Raw genomic sequence first — 23,525 nt, 5'->3', positions numbered from 1 at the left:
CATTTCTCCCTTCACAGAGCTGGTCATGGGATGCAAGGAAAAACAAGTCCCCCACTCCCCCAGTGGGAAGACTGCAGCAGGGTACAGCCAGGTGGCAGGCAGGTAGTCAGGCAAGAAGGAAGGAAGGAGGGGAAGAAGGAAGGAAGGGAAGAAGGAAGGAAGGAAGGGAGGGAGGAAGGGAGGGAAGCAGCAGGTGAACAGTCCTACTAGGTACAGCAGTTGAGAGAAGAAAGGGGTGCTGTCAGTGCAGGGAACTGAGGCACAGATCTAGTTTGTCTGACAGAAGTATTTTAAGTCTAAATGCTTAACATCTCAGAAATTCCTTTGTCTACATTTTCTCCACCCTTTTCAGGGTCCTATGTGTGTGTATGTGCAGAAATGGGGGATGTGGTCCTGGCTCTGCCATTAGCTGACTGTGTGACACTGAGCGGTCACATTGCCTCTTTGCTCTCCAGTTTCTTATCCCTAAGGTGCAAGGCTTGCATTGGGTGATCTTTCAGGACTTTCACAGTTGACGTCGTAAAACACCTCTGAGTTCAGTTTCCATTCCTCCACTCTTAGTTCCGTGAGGCAGGACTGATGTCCAACACCACTCTTCCCACATCTGCTTTGCTGGTACCACCAGGGTGGCGTGTAAATGGGGAGATAGAATGTTCAGTAAATTCTAGCTTCACTAAAGGTAGGAACAACAGTGAGTTTCACTTCTTTGGTGGATCAAGGATCATTATGCATACCCTGTGCTTCCATGGTGGACATTTACCCAAGAAATCGCTGTCCAAGTACCTTCCTTTTTCTGGAGTCTTTTTAGGTGAGTGGGTCTTTGCTACCCTTCGGTTCCCAGGCAGAAAAATTCAATTTGCCAGAAGAGATCAGCCTGCTGCCTTTATAATTGCTTGATCTCACCCCTGGATGACATCAGTGGTGAGAGGGAAAGGTGGATCTCCTGGGACATCTCAGTAGCCCCCAGATATCAGGCCCCAAGGGTACAAGGAGAGAGGCCTTGTTCAGTTCTGACACCTCAGGGGTTTCTGGAGTGACCAGTGGGGCTTCTGCAGTGACCCCAGAAGACTTGTGGTACAATGATGGACCCACCCAGAGCTAGACCTCAGGCTTCAAAGATGCAGGTGCCCAGGAGGCTGTTCAACCAACGAAGCTCAGGACCTGGCATGGTGACCTCAGAGGCGCCGAAGCTATCAGAATCATGAGAAATGCCCTAGAAGAGGATCAGTGGAATGGGATCCTGCGGAAGGTTTGTCTCTTAGCAGTTGCAAGAACCTTGTACAGGTCACTTAATTTCCCTGAGATGCACTTTCCTTATCTGCAAAACGGTGATAACAATTTCTATATAATGGTGCTAATGGGAAGATTAGATGAGATGATATCTGAAGAGAGCTTAACACCAAGCCTGGACAGAGTAAGCAGCCAACACATGGTGGATAGCTTTCTTTCCAGCAGCAATGGTAGCTGCTGGAGGTGATGCATTCTGGTCAGTGGATCATACAGTCCCCATAGCCAATGCCAGCTCCTTGGAGATGAAGGCAGGATTGCTGGGTCTGAACTGAAAGCAGCAGTCTTGGCACTGGCCTGATCCCCATCACTATGGAAGGTTCAAGCCTCCGTTCTGTTTGTAATTAAGCTTTGTTCTTCTTCATTCTAAGGGAGGACTATGGCAACTCTTTCTGCTGACCTCTGGAGTGCTGGCCCTTTCCAGCCTCTGCTCTCTGAAGATCAGGGTCACCAAGGTCAACATACTCTCCCAATTTTGAGGGCTTTCTGAGACCCTGTTCTTGTAGCTGGGAGGAGTCCCCAAGGCTCAGGGAAGCAGCTGGGAGTTGGGGGGAGGGGTTACCAAGAAGGTGCAGGTGGTGATGGTGGTTTTGCAGAAAGGACAATTTCTGGGGATTGGGTGTAAGAGCAGGGGAGACTGGGTCAAAGCTCTGTTGGTCTGGTGAAGCAATGGAATGAACTTTTGAGATCTTGAAACTTTAACAGACTTGGGGAGATATGTTTGTCCTTGTGTTCAGGAGAAGCAGTAAGAATAGAGTTTGGTGATTTAGAGCAGGGCTTCTCAATTTAATACACATTCAAATCCCCTGGCACTCTTGTTAAATGCAGATTCTGGCACGGTCGTTCTAGGATGGGGTGTGGAGAGTCTACATATCTGACAAGCTCCCTGGTGAGTGACGCTGTGAGGCTAGGGCCCACATTTTGGGTAGCAAAGGCTTAGAAGACACAACTGAGCCACACGTCCGTGTTCCAGGAGAGATTAAGTGCAAACATACTGATACCAAGATTATTTTTGTGGTTTTAGGAAAGAGAACAGGTGTCTGAGATCAAGAAAGAGAACACTTCTGAGCATGAGGGAGATTGGAAGATGAGTCTCTTAAGGCCAAGGAATGTTAAGAGAAACTGGGCTCATCACTGGGCCCTGGACTCCAAAGATCTGTGTTCAAGTGAATATGAGGGTCCCAGGGGACATTCAGGAGAGCGGTCCATTCTGAAGTCAAGTGTATGGATGTACTGAGGTTTCAAAGAATTCACTCCAAGCTCCTAACATCTGTGTCCAGCATTTCCAATACCATTGGTTCATCTACAAAGCAACAACTGTTCCTGCTCATACCCCAGGACTCAAATTAATATCACCTCTTTGGAGAGACCTTCCTTGACCATCTAATGATTCCCCCATCCCATAGTGAGTAATTATCACTGTACCCTGTCATTTTCCTTCATAGAAGAAGTTACATGCTCAGGAGAAATAGAGTTCTGTGTGTGTGTGTGTGTGTGTATGTGTGTGTGTGTGTGTGTGTATGTATGTATATGTTTGTTTTCTTATTTATTATCTGACTCCCCACTAGTCAAGTATCGTAACATCAGGGACTGTATTTTGCTCCCCCCTATATACCTAGCACAGTGAGTGTTACCTAGGACATATACGTGAAGTTATCTGTTGAATGAATGAATGGGTGCCTGGAGATGTTATTCTGGAGAAGAAAAGATTCAAGTGATCTAATTTCTTACTTCTATCCTTTGAAGTTGCCTAGAACAACTCTATTTTCACTTTCTTTAACAGCTGAAGGCTTGTACTATGTGGCCATTGGGGTAGAGTTAGGAAGCCACAAGAAGATAGGTCTCATCTCCGTCTCCTTCCAGGGTTTTCTGTCCCTGACTGGACAAGGTTGACTTGGTTGGTCATCACAGGAGGGTCCAAGCAAAACTGAGCTTTGTTGGAGGGCTCCCTGATGGTGGGGTAGGGTTTAAGCATTGGATTGGGGGCATGGACTATATGACCTTTGGGCTTCTGTTCTGAAACTCCCATGATTCCATAATTCCATTATTTCCCCATGAACCTGTTTGGCTGCTTTCTCTTCTTTTCTTTTTGTAGAACATGGAGAGAAGAATGTGTTTTGTTCTTTTTGTTAACTAAGCAATTTCCTTGGTTGATTAGGTAGATTTTTCAAGCCCAGGACAGGGTCCCTCTTTTTGGGCTCCACATTGTGTAGGCAATCTCCTGATAGACTGTCTACACTTGTGATTGGCAAGGAGAGGTCAGTAAATACTACTCTGTGATCTGGAGATTTCATAAAGGGTTGGTAACCAGACTTGGGTATTTTTGGTTATCATTTGGTAAATTTCATTGGTGCCTGGGAGGGACTTGACTATCTCATTTATTACAATCTTGATCAGAGGCATAAAAAATAAATTATTGTCTTCAATCCAAGGTTTAGTTTTAGCTGTTGCCCTCTAGAGGAAGAGTCTTCAATGATGTCTGTAGCCTTGTGGTTTTCAACAACGGTTCTACAGAGCTGGCCAGTTCAGGAAATCTTTATACTTAATGCCAGTAAAAACAGATTTCAGACCTATCCTCTTAAGGTATCTCTTTTAGAAAAGGAAATGTGTTGGATATTTTACTTCACTCACCACTGCCATAAACTCTACCAATCTCAAATTAACCTCTCTCCCTTGCCCAAGTTGATCCCAGTTGGATTGCGGTTGCAGAGTTAAACTTGGGGAGGATAGAGTAACCATCACGCCATCAATAATTTATTCTCCTCTATGCTTCATCATTCCTCAAGTATCCGTTTAAACAGTTCTCATCTAGGAAGTCTTCTTTTCCATACTCCCTCTAAATGTCCTTTCTCCCCAGCCTTCACTTCAGATTACATTAGGTGCTGCTGCTATGTTTCTCCTTATCACATAGAATTGTAGTTACTTTTCACATCATCTGTTTCCTTTCTAGACTGTAAATTCTGTGAGTGTAAGATGTAGTTCAGCCTAAGATTTGTATGTGCCTGGCATGGAGGATAATATACGTTTGATAGATTCATGGATAGACAGATAATGGATGGATGGATGGAGTACTACATGTCCAGTTTAGTCAAATGCAATGACTAATAGATTTGTTCATTCTTAAGATAAGGATAGGTCCTTTTTTGTTTTCAAATAAGTAGAACTTATTTCCCTTCTCAACAAGTAAATATGAACATTTTAATTAGTGGAAGGTCAGTTAACGTATCTTACAGACTCTTACCTGGAGCATAGTCCCTTTGAGGAACACTTGGAGGTGCTTTGACCTTCAGCCTGTAGATGAACCATTAGACAGATGGTTAGTGGGTAGGACAACAAGTGTCAGAGACTAAATGTAAGCTGACACAGAGATAGCAGATGGGCAACTAATAGAATAATAGCTTATTTAGGGCGTATCACATTCAAAGACTTAATGTATTCAAATGTGGGGACGCCATCGCCTCCCCCCACTCCTAGTGCACAAAGTGGCTGTGACTTAGCAAAGGTGAAGTCAGGCAGTAAAGGGCTCTGCGAGGTCAGGGTCTACGAAGTGCTGAGTTCTGAGGGTCAAGGACGATGTGGTGATTGGTTGATAGGCGCATAAGAGAAGACAATTTCAATGGTTTACAACTGCTTTAAATAACAGAACAAAAACTAGCTAGAGCGAGCACTTCAGTTGGAAGTTGGGCTGAAATTATTTTTGCACCATTTAAAAAAACTGCTGAGCAATGAGCAGTGAATATGTCAAGATTGGGGATGGTGATATTTAGCTTATTTAGAAGTCCAACAGTTTCAAGCACTCTCCAAACTTCTTTAGTACTTTTTAACACAAAAAGTGTGCTGAACAGTCCCAATTTTTCTTAACTCATTAAAAGAAGAAAATTAAAATTGCATTTTAAAAAAGTATCCTAATTTTTAGACTTTTCATAAGTTCTAACAATATTTATGTTTCCGTTATTTGAAATGAACAAGGTTTACAGTAAATTATTAATTTAATTATATTTCTGTATTTTAAATAATTTAAAATAATTTATATATTTTCAATAATTTAAAATAACTTAAATCTTTTAAATATTACTTAAAATGATTTGCTTAATGAAATTTAAAATGTTTATAAATAAAACCTCTATCATATAACAAATAGAAGCAGTACATAAAATAATCATCTCATACAAAACGTATTTCGTTTCTTGGGGAAAAAAGTATCATAAAAACTCATGTTCGATTACCAAAAAATCCCTTACAATCCAGACTTTTAATTTTTCAAAAATAACAAGATTTATACTTGTGCAGCAATTCTGCTTTGTATTTCTCTAAGGGCTCTCATATTTCATTCAGTCCTCACAGCAAGCCATCAGGGTGTGCTGGGAAGATATTGTCATTATTTCTATGATGAGGCCCAGAGAAGGACTGCACAAAGTTTTGTAAGGAAGAAAAAGAAAAAAACTGGATTTGGTGCCAGGGCCTGTTCATGGAACAGTAAAATTTAAAAAACAACACACACAGACACACAGACACACAGACACATGCACAAACCAGCTGCTATATACCACAATTTCATGAAAGAAATTGCATTTTAAATGGTGTTTAAAATTGGTCTTCTAACATTTCTAAATGTATGACTGTTGGCCATTGACCACTAGCAGAGAATAGAAGCCGGGGTTCGGGTCTTGCTCAGCAGCCTGCAGCTGCACACCAAACCCCAATACTTCAAGGTTCTTATTTCTCATTCAGCCACAGACCAGTGAAAACTCCGTCACGGTCTCATGTTAGAGAACCCAGGGTGCTCAACCGTGCTTCCTCCTTTCAAGGTAGCACCTGTTGGCTTGGCTTCCAGTGAGAGCGTCACTGTACCTCACTCTGAACCAAAGGGCACTGACTTCACCAGAGTAATGACTATGGCAGTCATATTTTCCAAACTGAGCTGGAAAAAGGAACATGATTTGTCAAGAAAAAGTATTTTTGGAGATAATGGACAGAATGTTTGAAATAGAAACTGTCCAAGAAAATTCTAGAAACTGTCCAAGAAAATTGCTATAAGTGTGACTTACCATGGAATCGAGGGACATTTTGTACAAAGGCTCCATGTTATTGAGCAACCTGGTGTATTGTAAAATTGGCAGCAATGGGACAGTCAATCCAGAATTTATAGTGATTGTAGCAATGACTACCAGTATTCTCTCATTTGAATGGGATTCTACGTGTTTCAGAAATAACATTAAAATAAAAATAACTGCACATCCCAGAATATGAAGACAAAAGTCTTCTTGCTAAGGTGGCCACTACTCCACAAGCAGAGGACCATTTTAACTATTTTATGATGATCACTTATACATATTGAAAGTCATTTACATTTTTTACATTTTCTAGGCTAAAAACACCACTGAAAGTGACTTCTTACTTACACGTTTACCTAAGATTAAAAAAAAAAAAAAAATGAAAATACTGTGTTGAAGGTGTGGGGCAAATGAACTTTTTGGTGGTACAAATTGTTTTAGGGAAATTTGGTGATATCAATCAAAATTTTAAGGCCTTATAATCTTCCACCCAGAAATTTCATTTCAGGAATTTAGCTTACTGGTGTATTGAAAGTGCACAGGATATTTATTACAGCATTATTTATGACAGTTAAACTAAAAAAAAAAAAAAGATTACTATTATAAAATTGCCTTCTAAGAATATTGTACCAGTTTGAACCTCCATCCCCCTTAAAAATGTCCACCAATATAAAATTGGTTAAATAGGCTATAATACATTTAGAGTAGAATATTAATCAATTGTTCAAAAAGGAATACAGTTTATTTTTACATACTGATAAAGATGTCCATAATATAGCATTAAATAAAGCAAACAAATGAAGCAAATTAGTAGAACAGTGTATGTAGTGTGATACCATTCATGAGAAGGTTTGTATGTATAGCTATGTATTATATCCATGTCATTGTATGTGTGTGTATGAATATATTATATATGCCAAACTCACGACAATGTCTGCTGTGAAGGAGTGGGTTAGGGTGGGGATATGAGGAAGTGGGAGATTTTGACTATACAATTCTCAACTCTTTGATTTTTTACCTGGTGAATAAGTATTACTTTCTCTAAAAAACAAACAAACAAAATCTCAACAAGATATTGTATCCCCTTTCCTTTTAGATTTTGAGTGACAAATGCAGATATGTATAATCTCTATTTTCTTTAAAAAAGTAAGGCTTAAGAAGTTTTTTGTGTATAGGAGGATTTGAGATTCCAGCTTTCCTTCTCCAAGTATTAACAGAAAACACCATTTTAAGGCAATAGTTGAGAAAGCAGAAATCAAAATAGGGAAAACAGCCAGTCATTCTGAAGACTGTAGAAGCTAGGGTTCTGTTCTTGTAACTTACTTGGATTTCTCCAAGCGTGTCCTGGCAGCCCTTAGCTCAGTGGTTATAGAAGCTGATTTTCCTGCTTTGACTTTTCTGGGCACCTTGAGTAAGCACAGCTCACCTTTCCTGGGGGGAGAGGGAAAGGCAGAGTGCCCTGAGCACTGCCCCACTCACTCACCATGCTTCCTGGCTGTGGATAACCACTGTGGACTCAAGCCGTGAGTAATAGAAGGTTACATGCTAAGGAGCTTGCAACTCCTCACTCAGGTAACAGACTTTTCTTTTCTTCCACTTAACTCAAACTGACATAATAAAAAAATTTCTATAGTGCTAGGAAGTCAAACTTACTTTTTGATTTTGTTCATTATTCCACCTTCATTATGCTTAATATCATGGACCATCTTTTGAAGTTGCCTGTAAGAAACAAAATTAAACATGAAATATTAGTAATTATATAGTAATGTCATGTAACTAGGCTGATTAAAAAAAAACTTCTATCCTTCTTGAATATATAAAAGAGAAAAAACTACACTAAAACTCCCAAATGGTCTGAATTATATTGTATTTAGTTAAGCTGACCATCTGTTACTTGAGTAGAAAGAAAGCGTAGCTGACTGTGTAAGGGACATGGTCCCTGGGCCATGTCTGCATCGGTTGGGGTGTCTGGGCCAGTCTCAGGCTATGAAGAGAGGAATTCTGCCCCTCAGATCTGTCTGTTCTGTGGAGACACCTGAGGTGAAGGTGTCAGCCAGTGGAGGGAGATAACTCTGATTTAAGTACAGCCATTTTAATTTAGTGATGAGTAAAACGTTAGAAAGAACTATTTTAGTTAAGTAGATAGTGTTATCCCAAACAATAACCTAATAAACAACATAAGGGATAAACAGAAAGAAGACTCAGGGGAGAGAGAAGGAGAGGGAGGGAGAGAGAAGGCGGAGAAGAGGGTCAGGGAGGAGGGAGAGGGGGGAGGGGAGAAAGGAGAGGGGTAAGTGGGGAGTTAGGAGGGAGGAGAGAAGGTGGGTGAGTGGGGAGAGGAGTGTGGAGGGAGGTAAGAGGGTATGCAGGAGGGAGGCTGGTCCACAGCTTAAGGACAGAGCAGATGTGCAGGGAAACTCAGAGATGCCCTGAAGCTGAGAGGGAGAGCTAGGTGGTCCCTAGCAGTCCCTTAGTTCCAAAAGACTTCACTCCAATTCCAGTCCACATGCCTATCCTTAACATAAACCCACTTTGTGCTCAGGTGCTTGCAACTGGCTGATGTCCCATGCAACCAAATGAGCCTAAATCAGAAACTGGTACCAGGAATAGGGTATGCATATGCCTAACAATCCCCAGCATATTCCAGAATGTGTGGCTAACAGCGATGTGCCTTGGAGACGCAGCTATGAAGCTCTTTAAGTCTCTTAGGCAGGTGCCTACCAAAGATGAGGCTTTTGAGATTTGGCAGCTCCTGCCTTGGAATCATTTAATGGGGGATAAGGGTGCAAAGAGTCGGGCAGATGGTTGCTTTACCTAGCATTGGACAATTTGCAGTGAGAAAGGGTTGTTCTCTGGTCCTAGGTTGCTTTACTGGAGAAATTGAGGCTGATCGTATCTACCCTTCAAGAGTATGGAACACCAGACCCAATCATGTCAACCTAATTCTTTGTTATGCCAGGTTTCTTTTGTCAACGTTAATTCTCGGCTGGCAAAGATGAGATGGTGACAATTGGAATGCAGATATTGGGAAGATCCAGAGGTGCTGGCGATTCCCAAATACCTGGTCTCTTCCCCACTACTTCCTCCCATGACCCCATTTCCAAAATGTGAAGTCGTTTTGCAGCATGAGGAATCCCCTGAAATTAGGGCTGTAAGAGAGAGTCGTTCTTCTGTTTACTTGAGTGCTAAATTCACAGTCAAGGCTTGAGGAATCGACTATGAAAAGGATGACAATTAGGTGGCAGGGTCTGTTTCTGCCAAGCCGGGGCCTGGTGGGAGTGATCCTCAGGCCTCGGTGTGCTAAATTCTGCAGGCGTCTTATTATCAGAGGAATATCCAGACACCCTCAAACCCAGCATGGCAGGGAATTTTGGCTCCTCAAGTAGCCTTGTGATCTGAACACAAAGGATGAAAAAGCCCAAGAGGGTTCTACCTGGTGGAAGCCAGAGCCCCTACCACTTGGCCAGGTCTGCCGACCAGGGAAGTCACTTCACTGTGAATGAAGTCGATGACAGTTGGACACCCTTGAAATTCTCTGCTCATAGGTCTCACTGCTCATCACTTACTGTCCTTGGAGCAGCCACATTACAAGGATAGATGCTACCCTGAAGGACACAGCAGAGGCTGAAATTAGGTCCCAAGACTTTAGTTTTAATCTCTGCTAGGTAGAAACTAGAGAAACAGTCATGCAGAAGCTATAAAGAAAATGATTAATGAATTTGACTGCATAAATATTTGAAATAATTTGCACAAAATCAAAAGACAAATGACATCCTGGAAGAAACATTTGCAACATGTAATAGTAACAATAAAAATTTTCTTGATTTACAAAGAAAGTTTATAACTCAGTAAGAAAAAGATGAACAATTCAATAGAAAAATGAGCAAAAGATATGAACACAGCTAACAGAAAAGAAATGCAAGTGGCTAATAGACCAATGATTTAAAGAAATCGAAATCAAAGCAATGAGATATCATGTTCTACCTATTAGATTGGCAAAAGTTGACATGTGTTATAATACCCAGGGTTGGTGAGGGTGTGAGAATACAGATATTCTTGGGAATGTAAATTGTTATGATTGATACCTGTCAAAAGTTAAAACATCCATACCTTTTAACCCAGCGAGTCCACAGCTAGGAATTTGCCTTATGAGCATGGTCCCCAAACTTTGCCATTGTATACATGCATGCATATTTATTGCAATATCATGTTTCATAGCTCCAGTCCTTCCTGTCTCTACCCAAAACACCTGGAAACAACCTAAATTCCCATCAATCATTAAAAGGAAACTACTTAAATAAATTTTGATGAGCCATACAATGGAACCACAGACCCTTAAAAAAAAAAAAACATAGATCTGTATTGCTGATATAGAAAAATCCCCAGGAGATATTAAGTTAAAAAAAAAAAAAAAGGAAGAAGAAAGAAAAATCAGGAAGGAAGGAAGTTCAGAATAGTGTGTACAGTATGATTTCTTTGAGGAGAAAAAAACATATACATACATATGTGCGGTACATGAATAGTTTTTTAGAAGGCTGTGCAAGAAGTTTGTTAAAAGGTGGTTTTCAAAGCCAATAGAGTGCCTTTGTACAAATTAGATTAAGGTGCCCCTTTTGTCAGGGTGGACACTGCTCCGTGCCAGAGTGTTCAACTTGGCAAACAGAACAAGGCTGGATTTCGGCCCCACTTGCTCCCCCAGCTGGGCACGCTCTTGCAGGGACAGCCAACCCTTAGAGCAAAGACCTGTCTTCTACTTTCTAAAAAGAAGACTTTTACTTTACAATTAAGATTCTTCTAGATTATTTTGACTCTTCATAGCACATGCATATATCGCTGGTACTATCTTTATTATATACATATATAGATAAAAATGTTAGGATGGGAGTATAGGGTCATGTTTTTATTTCTTCATGATAATCTTCTGACTTAAAAAATATAAATAAGAGTTTACCGGGTTCTGTCTTGGAGGAGGAGGGTATTTGATTTCACCTTTCCGGCAGGCCTTTCCTTTGTTTTGAGAAAACTCTTTGATTGAGCCCTTTAGTTAACTTACAAAGCTTGTACCCAGCCATTGTTCTTGGAAAAAATTGTGATTTCCTCATTAACCCGTAGGCAGATTTCTCTGACATTGGGAGCTAGGCCTTCTGTTAGGTAATATGGTAACGGTGTATAATTAAACTTAGCATAACTCTATGACACTCTGTTGATTGGGGGCGTTGGTTAGGAGAAATATTTCCTTGGCTCTGTGTGGATTTAGAGCATCTATGCTGCAACGTGTGGCTTTTCTGCATGGGGATGGAGCGGCTGTTTAGGGGAGCTTCTGAGGCTGAGAGGACAGCTGGTCAGAGGCGCTCTGCCTGAACTGGCCTGTTGGTGTCCTTCACTGTTACTTGAAGGGGAAATGAACCACATATTCGGGTGCTCTGCTGCATTTGTTCTACTGAATGCCAAAGGTGGGGTGGGGTGAGATTTACTGGGTAGGGAATAGACATTTCTACTCCATCATCTTGGGAAAAGGGAGATTCTCAAACGAGAAATGGGGACTTAACTGGGGATTTTAGGGAGCTCTATTTCTGGATCTAAAGGCTGTTAGGAGCTGAGTCCTGAAGAGCAAAGACAAACCTAGGGGATTTTCAGTGAGGGGGTGGCAGGATTGGGCCTGCACCTGAGGCTGGTTTCTGGGCTATTTTCCATAAGATAATTTGCATCCGTTGTCCCTGAATCTTCAATAATGTCTTGTCAGTAGTTGCAGCTTGACCTCAGCTGGGCAGTGGGGAATTTAGGGAAGGGTGTGTTCCATTGGCATGGAGGAGTGGAAGGCAGAGGGAGGACACGCTGAAGGGTGGAATAGAAGGATATGAGCAACCTCTTTGGGACATTCTTCTCACAACATCTTAGGGAATTCTATATAACTGGGGGATTGATGGAGGGGCCCAAGTTTACATGTGGGTGGTCAGTGCCGAGTCATTTAATACTTACCAGTTAGGAAGACTGAGCATACTGATTACATACATGTAAAAGCTCAACAAAGTGCCAGACACATGTTATGGGATCAGCAGCAGAGAGAATGAATGGAATGAGAGAGAGAGATAGGACCACTGGTCTGTCAGACGCACACAGGGTCTGTAGGGCTAGGCCCTCCAGTTGCCTTGTAAGCCTACAGTTTTCTAGAATCTGTTTACATATATTCTATGTCAAATCTCTTTCTCCTTCTCCTGAGGAATTATAGTGAGTCTCTGAGATAGAGGAAAAGGGGAAATGAAAGATAAGGAGTGGGGAGGAGGGCGGTGGGGAGGAAATTTCATCATTTTAAATGGGAGCAGACGACAGCAACTCTGGTTGCAAGCTGATTGTAACTGAATGACGCATCTTTTGCCTGAGTGCTTAATCAGGTTGAATGGCAAAACGAGGCAGCAGTGATGGGTCCTTCCAGAAGTTTGTCAAGAGTGGGTCACAAGCAGAGTAATATGGAGCCAGGAGCTGATGATTTTTATGACTGACTTTACTGTAGATGTAGATAAACAAATGTAAAAAATATATATATACTATATTAATATATGTTATACATTTACATATTTTTGCAACTTTGTCATTTGACATTTCTTGGCATTTCCTAATTACTTTTGATTATAGATTGGAAGTAAATTGCTCGAGTGTTTCATAAGCCATATGTTTTTGTGCTAAATATTTTTTCTCTCTCTCTCTGCATCTTGTACATACAAATCCTGATGTTACAGCTGCCAAAACTTCTGTTACCTTGTAAAACAGTCTTCACAAAACCAAGAGAATGTGGCGATACTCTTCTCTCATTTTAAACATTAACTGTTTTACTAAAAGAAGTTGTGTGGAGGTAAAAATAGGTAAGGTATAAAATAATTTTACTTTGATTATTCTTGTCATAGATACCTTCCATGGTGGGGAAAAGGATAATTAGGATGTTCTAATTTTTTAAAGTTGTGAAGATACAGTCATGCTTATGTAACAAAATAAAGAACAAAACTTCTCCATGTTTAAAAAATTTGTAATTTTTAATACGTAATATATAATATGTAATTTTTAAATAGTATGGCATTTAGGCAGTTAAAATGGTGAGCAGGTCATATAACTGATTATAGTAATTATTACTTGTACGAATGAAATAAAATTTTATATGATTTGCTGTTATTTATTTTAAATTCAAGCTATTGTTAACGTTAATAAGAGATTTGTTAATCTGGCTGAGCCTGTATCCCCAGAGATTTAGATCCCATGTTGTACTGAGAATGGAAAAAAATCATCATTTGAAAATTACCAGCAGTTTTTTTGCCTTCAAAGAAGTGAAAGCTTACCTTTGAATCTGATAGACCAGTGGTTCTCACACTTTAGCTGCCTCAGAATCACCTGGAAGGCCACTGATACATAGATCACTGGGCCCCACCCCCAGGGTTTCTGATTGGTGGGGCTGCAGGGGCCTGAGAATGTGCATTTCTAACGGATTCCCCAGTAGCGGTGCTGCGGCTACTGGTCAGGAGACCACCCTTTGAGTGCCACTGTGATGGGTCGTACCTTTTTCCAATGTAGCCTTTTAGTTGTGCCCAAGAAAGGCAAATACCTGCCTGAGGAAAACTAAAGTGCGAAGTTTCAGGCAAACAGGCTGTATGTTCGGTTTGATAACATAATTTGGTCATGCGCTTTACTAGGTCACTGCTTCTTTGTGGGCCTCTTGACTTTCTCTGCATGGATGTAGGCTACCCTTTGCCTATATGTTTACTTATTTTCTAGTCATGTGCTTTCTTCTTGAGCTATAGTTTGCTAGACCTGCAGAGTGGAGGTGAGGAGACTGCGGGAAGAACAGGCGTCTGCGTTGGATGACGGTGCAAAAAGGGATCGGACCATGCTTGGAGCAGAGCTATGCGGGCTGCGCCAGTTTTGCCATTCCTAAGGTGGTGCTCCAAAACTAATTAACAGAATGTAGGGACGTTAGCACGGCCCTGCCAGTGGGGAATGGCTGTCCTTACTGTCACTCATCCTATAAGGATATAATCTAGAAACAGGAAGTGAACGAACTGAGGATGTGGGAGGCTGGCCCTATCTTGGTGCTGTGATGTTTCCAGTCCTCCTAGGGCCTCATGGCTGTTGAACCATGGACCACAATTTGAACAGATTTCTAGAATAATTTCCCTAGGGCAGAGGTGAGTGGGCAATTGAAATGGCCTGCAGCCAGGAGCAAAGCAGGGAGGACATGGAGAAGAGCCCAAGACACTGAGCAAAACCTTGTCTGGTAGCAGATGTTAATCATTCACAGTGTTGTACTTTCCTTTTGTTATCTCCCAGATTTCAGTAAGGTCCTGTTATGTGTTGATAGGTCTCTTGCTAGGGCTTTGATGAAATAAGGGAAGGGTCTGTGGCCAAAGGTGGAAGGAGCCCAAGGAAATCCAGGTGAGAAAAAAAAAATGGCTCCAGGAAGAGTAGAGCATGAATGTGGAGATAAATAAGTGCCAGTATGGAACGGTGGGATATATAAGTACCCTCTGGGAATTTCTGGAGGGAATTCTGATAAAGTGGGAAAGGAGATTGGCAACTTAAATAGCAAAAAGTAACATATCCTATTTTTAAATTTTGGAGTCCCAGGTGAGTGAGTGGTGGCTGGTCATTCAGGTTACACAATTTTTAATTTTATAACTTTATGATTAAAAATGTAATACATGGTCATTGTTTCAAAATTTGGAAACAATACTAAAAACATCCCTCCTAATTTCAACCACCACTATTAATATTTAATTTAATAGTCTTCCAATTTTTGCTACACATATACAATATGTTTATATGTATAGATTTTACACAATTCAGATCATACATGACGTTTTGTAACCTGCATTTTCCACTTAATTTATCTTGAACCTTTTCATAAGTGAGCACAATTCTATCTCTCTCTCACACAGACACACACCCACACATGCAATTTGCACAATCTGTTTTCCTTCCTTGGACTTTGTTCTGTGGGTCAATCTTTACATCTTTCCTCCTTCTGCAAAGAGAGTGGCTTCTAATTAGCTGGAACTCTGATCCAGGTGGATATGACAGGAAGTAGTGAAATCTCAGGACCCCTGTGCTTAGGGAGGGGGGAGGAAGACCAGCCCCAATCTGAGGACATCAGGGGAGGCAAGTGCTGTGTGAGAGGAAGTGCTGAAAGCCTTGCTTCTGGGCCTTGGCTCAGAGGGTGGAGCATGAGGCACAGGGCGGGGAGTGGGGTGGTGGTGGGGGCAACCCCTGTGCCTTCAAACCCAGTCTCTCCCACACATCGTCTCTTGAAATAGTGTTTTCTAGAGTAGGGTCTTAAGGCTACCTATGTCTTCATATTAAGAATTCAGATCACTGGACCCTAAACCATACCAACGAAATAAGCATCCCAGAAGGGGCCCAGGAATATGCTTTTTAACAAAATCCCTAGGATTGGTGATTCTTAGCTACACAAAAGAACCGTTTTTAAGAAGATCGGGACAGGTTTCTCTCCCTCCGGGCCAGGCTTAATTTCAAAGAGCAAAAGAGATTTCCCCACCTCCAGAGTCTCCCTACTTGCACCCTATTGCCTGAAATATCTTTAAAGCAAATCTTACTTTTTTCTCCATAATCAGAGACTAAAGGCCTACCTGCTCTCCCCAGGAAAAGCAACACACTGGCAAACAGGATTTTCAGTTAATGGTCTAAGGTCTGCTTCCAACAGGGGAAAAGGGCAGAAAGAATCAGCTATGGATACTGATGACCCAGACTTTGTTTCCCTTCACTTGTGCTCAAATCAATGCTGGTTGGACACAGAGATGCTTCACATCTGTTCCCAGGCAGCCTGATACCGGAGCAGGGACTCTGGACCCAGGAACCAAGCACAAGTAGCACAGCCTTCTTCAGTGAGTATTTTCTGAACAGAAGTTAAGAGCTTACATCAGTGGGTGGTCTCTATATATCTTCTCCTTCTTGGAAGAAAAGTTAGACTACAGAAGTGGTTCTTGACATTGACTGCACATCAGAGTCACTTTAGGGAGCTTTTAATAAGCTTGATACCCAGGCCTTACCTGACACCATTTAAAGTGGAATACCTGGCTCCCAGGGTAATTCCATCGTGCAGCCAAGGTGGAGAACCACTGGAAGCATCAGGATAGAAGATAGATTCACTGGCTGAGCCAGCACAGGGGAATGAGGAATCCAGCTTCTGACTGACCCTCAGAAAGATCCCTGCAGCTGAGAACATTTCAGGAGGGTAGAGAAATAGACCAAGTCCAGGACAGGTGAGGTTGGCAGGCCACAGCTAGCTCTACCAGGGCTGCAGGGGCACATGAAGGCAGCTGCTAGCAGGGGATTTGGCCAGATCACCAAAGAGTAGTCTAAGAAAAATTCATATTTTACAAAATACCTTCCCAGTAATTTTTGTGCAGTACAGGAGATGATTTAAAAGATGGCACCGTCAGCAAGAAATACGTTTGTTTAAGTTTAGTTAAGAAAAAAAAGGATCAGAAAACACCTTACTCTCTTTTTAGCCCCTTAGTGCACTCGCAGAGAACATGAAAAGGCAGGCTTTAGTGTATTTTTTTTCACTCCTGTTTTTCAGAAAAGGTGGAATGAAAAGCAATGTTAATCAGGGAAAATCTCTTTCTAATCTGGACTTGGGAAGGGATTAAAAAGGGTCTCAAATTAAAGCGACTCTTTTGCAAACAAACAAAATGGATGAATTCTTCCTTCTTGTTTGCCCCCATATTCTTAACCTCTGCTCCAGCTCTTGAGTTTCATCCTTTCAGCCTCTGTAGCACTGGTCCTCTTCTCTCAGTCATCACCCAAGCCCAAACCTTCCCTTTTACCCCAGGATAATACTGCGCCTGGCGGTAGGCCCTCCGATCCATGGCGTATGTGTTCTTAGGGGCGTGGCTAATATTTCTAAATATTTCGAATTTTTTTAAAACCCAGATTTCACTAGCCACTCCCTCATCAAGAGCCTACAACACCTCCCAGGTGACTCCTGAATCTTGGCCGAGAGCTGCTCAGTCTCACCCTGAGCTCCTGCTGAACCCGGGATGAAGGGAGCTCAGTCTGGGATCTGCATCCACCTGCTTGGGTGGTTGTGCTTGGGGCATCTCATGCTCTCCTCACCATTGGCCTTATATTGTCTAAGGTCAATTTGCAGTAGAAATCTTGCTAATGTTTTCCTTGGTATATATGGAAGTAAAGAATATATCCCATCTTAACTACTTTTTATAATAAGTGGATTTTTAATATGTAATGATCAACAGTAGGTCCACTGATTCTTTTTTTTTTTTTTTTTTTTTAAATCATCATTTTATTGAGATATATTCACATACCACGCAGTCATACAAAACAAATTGTACTTTCGATTGTTTACAGTACCATTACATAGTTGTACATTCATCACCTAAATCAATCCCTGACACCTTCATTAGCACACACACAAAAATAACAAGAATAATAATTAGAGTGAAAAAGAGCAATTGAAGTAAAAAAGAACACTGGGTACCTTTGTCTGTCTGTTTCCCTCCCCTACTTTTCTACACATCCATCCATAAACTAGACAAAGTGGTGTTTGGTCCTTATGGCTTTCCCAATCCCATTGTCACCCCTCATAAGCTACATTTTTATACAACTGTCTTCGAGATTCATGGGTTCTGGGTTGTAGTTTGATAGTTTCAGGTATCCACCACCAGCTACCCCAATTCTTTAGAACCTAAAAAGGGTTGTCTAAAGTGTGCATAAGAGTGCCCACCAGAGTGACCTCTCGGCTCCTTTTGGAATCTCTCTGCCACTGAAGCTTATTTCATTTCCTTTCACATCCCCCTTTTGGTCAAGAAGATGTTCTCCGTCCCACGGTGCCAGGTCTACATTCCTCCCTGGGAGTCATATTCCACGTTGCCAGGGAGATTCACTTCCCTGGGTGTCTGATCCCACGTAGGGGGGAGGGCAGTGATTTCACCTTTCAAGTTGGCTTAGCCAGAGAGAGAGGGCCACATCTGAGCAACAAAGAGGCATTCAGGAGGAGACTCTTAGGCACAAATACAGGGAGGCCTAGCCTCTCCTTTGCAGCAACCGTCTTCCCAAGGGTAAAACTTATGGTAGAGGGCTCAACCCATCAAACCACCAGTCCCCTATGTCTGAAGGTCCACTGATTCTTTAGTGGACTTCCTCCTTTTTAAGGTGTTTAAATGATCTCATGTTATTGACTTTGGATTTCTTTTTAAGATACACTCATTTTTTATTGTATAATTTCTATTTGTTATTAAATTTTAATACATGTTGTTATAGAAAACTTTAGATTGCAGCTAAGGAAAAAAGAAAATGGAGCTTGTTGTCTAGTGTCCTTGGATTTTCAGGCTTGAAATTTCTGAGCTTTCTTTGACCTTTTCTCCCTCTTTGACTTTTCCTCTCCCATTGCCAGTTATGTTGATTTGCCTTTAGACCTATCTTATCTGTCTCTGTCCCAGCCTGTCCTCTCCCTCAGCTGCTGCCCTTGTAATCTCATGGGCAACAGATGATGCTCGTGGCCTCCTAACTTGTCTCCCTACCTCAGTCTCTCCCCCTCCCAACCTCAAATTCATTTTCTTAAATTGCTCCTTGAGGCATGTTACTCAGCTCATGAGCAGTCTTTAAAGTCTCTCTGTATTTTGCAGGATAAAGTATAAACTCATTAGCTTGGCATTCAAAGACTTTCACAATCTTGCTCCAACCAAATATTTTCAGCATAATTAACCCATTGCTATGAACCCCAAATTGTTCCCATTCCATCCCCCAGCCCAAGGCCCAGCTCACATGTCATTTGTTCTTCCTTCCAGATCATTCCCTGGGTACAAAAAGGGAGGCCAACTTGGGGAAAGAGCACTGGACTAAGAGTCAGGAGAAGTGGATGCTGCCTGTTCTATGCAAACCTGAGCATTTCCCCTCATCACTCTGCCTCATTTTCTCTTGTAAAATGAGAGGAATGGATTACATGGACACTCAGGTCTTTTGTAGCTCTCAATCTATTTCTACATATTCTGATCCATAACACTCCAGGCAGTACTACTTATTGGTCATTTCATTTCCTATGTCTAATATCAATTTTTGAGCTATTGGGTTCATGTGACATCTTTTATATTTTATGTCTTAAACTGTCCCCCCCCCCCCCAAACTGAAAATAGTTGTTTCTTCTGTTTATAAAAGTAATCCATGCAATCTGTGGAAAATGAAAACTGACCTGTGCTGGGCAAGGGATCAGACTGCTGTGGGAATTCTGGGAAGGGAGTGACCAACTTGAAGTTTTAAGAAGTGACCCAGGAGTTGGATCCAGATGGGAAAATAGAAATTCACCAGACAAAAGACCAAGGAACAGCATCTAGGTAGCAGGAACAGCAAGCACAATGGCTCAGAGGTGAGAAGCTGTGAAGCAGGAATGCAGTATGGGAGGGAGTGTAGTCAGAGATGAGGCTGGAGGGGGCCAGGACAGGTCTTCGAGGCCCTTGTTTGCCAGGCCAAGGAGATGGAATTCAAATCCTATCCTCCAGGAATGCAGGTGAGGCATCCATTCTGTCACCTTGTCACATGGCAAAAACCTCTATGTGAAGCCAGAGGATAGATATAGATGGAAACGGGGAATTCTCCAATTCACACAAAATCTCTCCCTTTTGAATAATTTCTGTCTCAAAGCCAAAGTTTTTCGCTACTAACCTGTCATTTTGAAACAGAATGCTGCTTTTTTGTGACTGTTGTTATTTGCATGCAGCAGAACTCCTCTCAGTCACCAGCTTCCCTCCCCTGCCCTTTCCAGTCTCTTCCACAGGCCTCTAATTCCCACTTCCTCAAGTCCCGCCTTCCTGTGGCATTGCTGGCGTTATATTTAGATCTGCAAACTCAGCACCCAAATCTCTTTCCCCCTAGAGAGCGAGTCCGTGGTGCAGAGGCTCAGACGTTTGGGCAGTCCCTTCCAGAAGTGAAAACCTGAGGGAGCTGCCCAAGGTTGCATCAGCCATCCCCACACCCCACGTTTCACAGATGCATACCAAGGCCCAGAGAGATCATGAAGCTTGCCCCAGACCACACAGCTTTGAAATCCTGACTCCTAATATTGCCTGTAATTAAAGGTAGTCACCGCAATTTGAAACTGAGAGAGAGCTTAAGAATATCCAAGATCAACCTCCTTTTGATGCAAGGGGAATTTGTGATTGCCCCAGCTGAGGATCACTCCCAGCTCTTTCCATCACATCCTTTTCCTTCCCTTTCCACACGTGGCTTGGGTGTCCTGCTAGAGGATGAACTTTTCCATGGCGGGGACAGTGTCTTCCACCTTCTTACAGCCACAGCCCTGAACCATGTTTACAGTACAAGCCCAAGAAGACTCTGATGAAAAACTGCATCATACATGCCAGTGAGCAGACAGCAATAAAAGCCAGCATTTATTGGGCATTTAGTTAATTGCAGGTTCTTTGCATGCATTATTGCATTTAATCCTCAAAACAACCGTATGAGGTAGGCACAATTGTTATCTTCATTTTTGTAGATAAGAAAATATGGCTCAGAGAGGTGAAGCAATTTGCCCCAGGCCCCACGGCTAGTAAATGACAGGGCTGGGATTCCGAATCAGGCAGTCTGACTCCGGAGCCCGCACTCTCAACTACCCCTGGATGCTAAGTGCTGACTTGTTCCAACTTGGCCCCTGGCCAGGGCAGGTGAGGGGTTCATCACGTGCCTCTTTGGGCACCTTCCCCTCTGACCCTGGAGAGGGCATCTGACCCCTCTACCAGCCAAGCAGTCTTCCTAGGTACCCACACGTGTCCCCAACCCTGCTCTACTTCTGGTCCCCAAAGTCAGACTTGCTGCTAGAGGGGGCACAGAGTCCTGGGGGCCTGTTTCAGTCTTTACAGAGGAGCCGAGAAGAAAGAGGAAGAGACAGATGGTGGGGGAGAGAAAGGGGAATGAGAGAGGGCTGTGCACGTAGGCGGTGGGAGGGAAGTGGGGGAGAGCTCTCTGGGGTTCCAGAACATGCTCAGAAGTAGGGCAGCTGAACAGAGCAGCTGGCAGGAGACAAGAGCACCATATGTCACAGCGTCCTTTCCCAGCAACCCCGCCAGAAAGGCTATCTTAGAGCCCTGGAGTGGAGGGACCGCGTCCACCTTACACACAAGCATCCCACAGCCAGGGTTGTTCTTTACTAACCATAGAAAGTAATTTGCAAATTTCTCCAGACAGTTCTCACTCAATGTTTTTTTCTTCTTCTTTTCTACTGAGTTCTGCAAATATTTTGTGCTAGACTTTGGCATGTCTGAACTACTGACCTGGGTGGTAGGCAGACAGAAATTGGGCTGATTTGGCACAACAAGGAATGGGGATGATTCTACTAACACCCTGTGTCCTTTCAAAAATCCTGGCATGATCTACCTTTACTACCCGAGGCAGTTAGGTGTGGGATGCACTGCCCTAAGTCTGAGGAGGTGACACAGGAAACTGTAACTGTGCTGGCTTTAAATCTTAGATGATTTGCCACTTGGTGTGACAGCAGAAACTGTCAAGGCCCATCTCCTCCCTCACGTTAGGGGCCTCTAGGGATATAGTATCTTCCTCTTAGCACAGAGGAAACCTTGCTGGTCCCTGCTCTCACCCACCCATATAGCAGGGGAGGGGTGGTTACATAAGGGGAAACTTCTTCATAAAACTATAGAAAAGCTATAGAAAAGGCTGTGAAACCTAAAAACATTAGAGGCTCCTGCATCCATAGACAACGCAGACCCTAGGGTTTGGAAGCGACTTCAGAGTCACGTGGTTTAATCCCGTCCCCGACCTCATTGTTCTTAGGGGGTGAGAGCTGAAATTTTGATAGGTACATCTTCTCTCCTCTGTCAGCATGAAAATTACAGTGCAAAACTGATGATTCTCAAACCGAACCAGCTGCCAGTAAGGAGTTTTTAAGAACACATGGCAAATAGGCAATTCTAGTCACATTTCCAGGAAAAAAATGTAATTTGTAAGTGATATTGACACTGTAAAAAGAGGATATTGATACTGAATAGACTTTAAACACAGCGTAAAAGCCAAAATAATCACATATATGTAGAGGACCCAGTTTTCCAATGGCATTTACATTTGCCATTTCCCTTTTTGAAAGTATATTTCTAATTTTTATGTTTGATCCTGCCGTAGTTATTCTCATCAAAACAAAATCACTCTTTCTTTTCTGGCATGTCCACTATTAAGCTTGGATATTAATATCCTTCCTGTGCTTCAAAAAATTATTCTTTATCCTGTAGCTTTTTACCTTTGAACAAAGCAAAGTTATAGAGTAAGGAAAAAATAATTGAATGGGCAGGGCAGTTTGCTCCACCTATGAGCTCCCCTCTCATCCTGTGTTCCCAGCACTCGGGTCACAGCCTCCCCTAGGGAACTCCCTTTACTAAGGTGCCTTCTCCGCCTCTGACCTTTCCCTCCTTCTTATCACCACTTCCCTGAACAATGTGCCATTCGCTCCGCTAACAACTGTAGGTGGAACACCTCAGCGTGGGAGATACAGAGGGCAGCTCTTTGCCCCCTGGCTCTGAGCTGGGCTGATAAACTGCTCCTGCCTGGGTGTTAGTGACAGATAATGGCTTAGTGCTGTGATCTACTGTCCTTAGTGATGTTTAGTTTAGAACCAGAACTCTGAGACACCACCTTAGCCCAGGCGGGTATCTCTCTGGTAACACAATCTGAGGCAGCAGGAAAAATTCAGGCTCGGAGGGATTTTGGGAGAGGGGACATTCACTGAACGCTTACTCTCAGTTTTACATATTTACTATGACAGCATTTTTATATATTAGTAATACATATTATTATTCTCATTTTAAAGATGAAAAAGCCGAGGCTACAAAGGGCTAAGTGATCTCCTCAAAGACCATGAACTAGTAAATGTAGAATGAGTATTCAAACCCGGTTTTGCTTGATTCCAGAGTCCATATTCTTTTCAGTTCAGCAGAAACACCTCTCAAGGGCACCTCTTAAACTGTACACATGGGTGTTGTATGCTGGATGTTCACATAAGACCAACACTGCTCTTTAATTATAACTCACACTCAAATACATAAACTATTGTGGAAGCATTCTTTGAAAAATATATGGCACTATGATACCAAACACGCCTTGAATAGACATGTTGTAATTCAAGTTTGGACTTGGAAACATGTAATGGACAGTAAATTACACAGG

The 23,525-nt window shown here is 42.4% G+C and overlaps 2 protein-coding genes across 3 annotated transcripts in view; one reads left to right on the top strand and one right to left on the bottom strand.

Moving 5' to 3' along the window:
* Positions 1-13,338, top strand: part of ZNF518A (zinc finger protein 518A) — an 89,927-nt gene extending 76,589 nt beyond the window's left edge. The window contains exon 8 of one of the 2 annotated variants that reach the window (XM_037805167.1): positions 13,079-13,338. The gene's annotated coding sequence lies outside the window, so the exon portion shown is untranslated. Of the gene's footprint in view, positions 1-2,311; positions 3,222-13,078 lie in introns of those variants that run through there. The other variant, XM_037805165.1, reaches the window with a different exon arrangement.
* BLNK (B cell linker) overlaps positions 1-23,525 on the bottom strand; it is an 87,900-nt gene that overhangs the window by 44,765 nt on the left and 19,610 nt on the right. The window contains exons 2-3 of the mRNA XM_037805171.1: positions 7,995-8,060; positions 4,529-4,578 (exon numbers count right to left, since the gene is read on the bottom strand). Coding sequence (XP_037661099.1) covers positions 4,529-4,578; positions 7,995-8,060 — 116 coding nt within the window. The remainder of the gene's footprint in view (positions 1-4,528; positions 4,579-7,994; positions 8,061-23,525) is intronic.

Source organism: Choloepus didactylus, chromosome 15, assembly GCF_015220235.1.
Source record: "Choloepus didactylus isolate mChoDid1 chromosome 15, mChoDid1.pri, whole genome shotgun sequence".
In the NCBI taxonomy this organism is placed as follows: domain Eukaryota; kingdom Metazoa; phylum Chordata; class Mammalia; order Pilosa; family Megalonychidae; genus Choloepus; species Choloepus didactylus.
The sequence above is the reverse complement of the archived record's forward strand: the minus strand, read 5'-3'. Positions and strand labels throughout refer to the sequence as shown.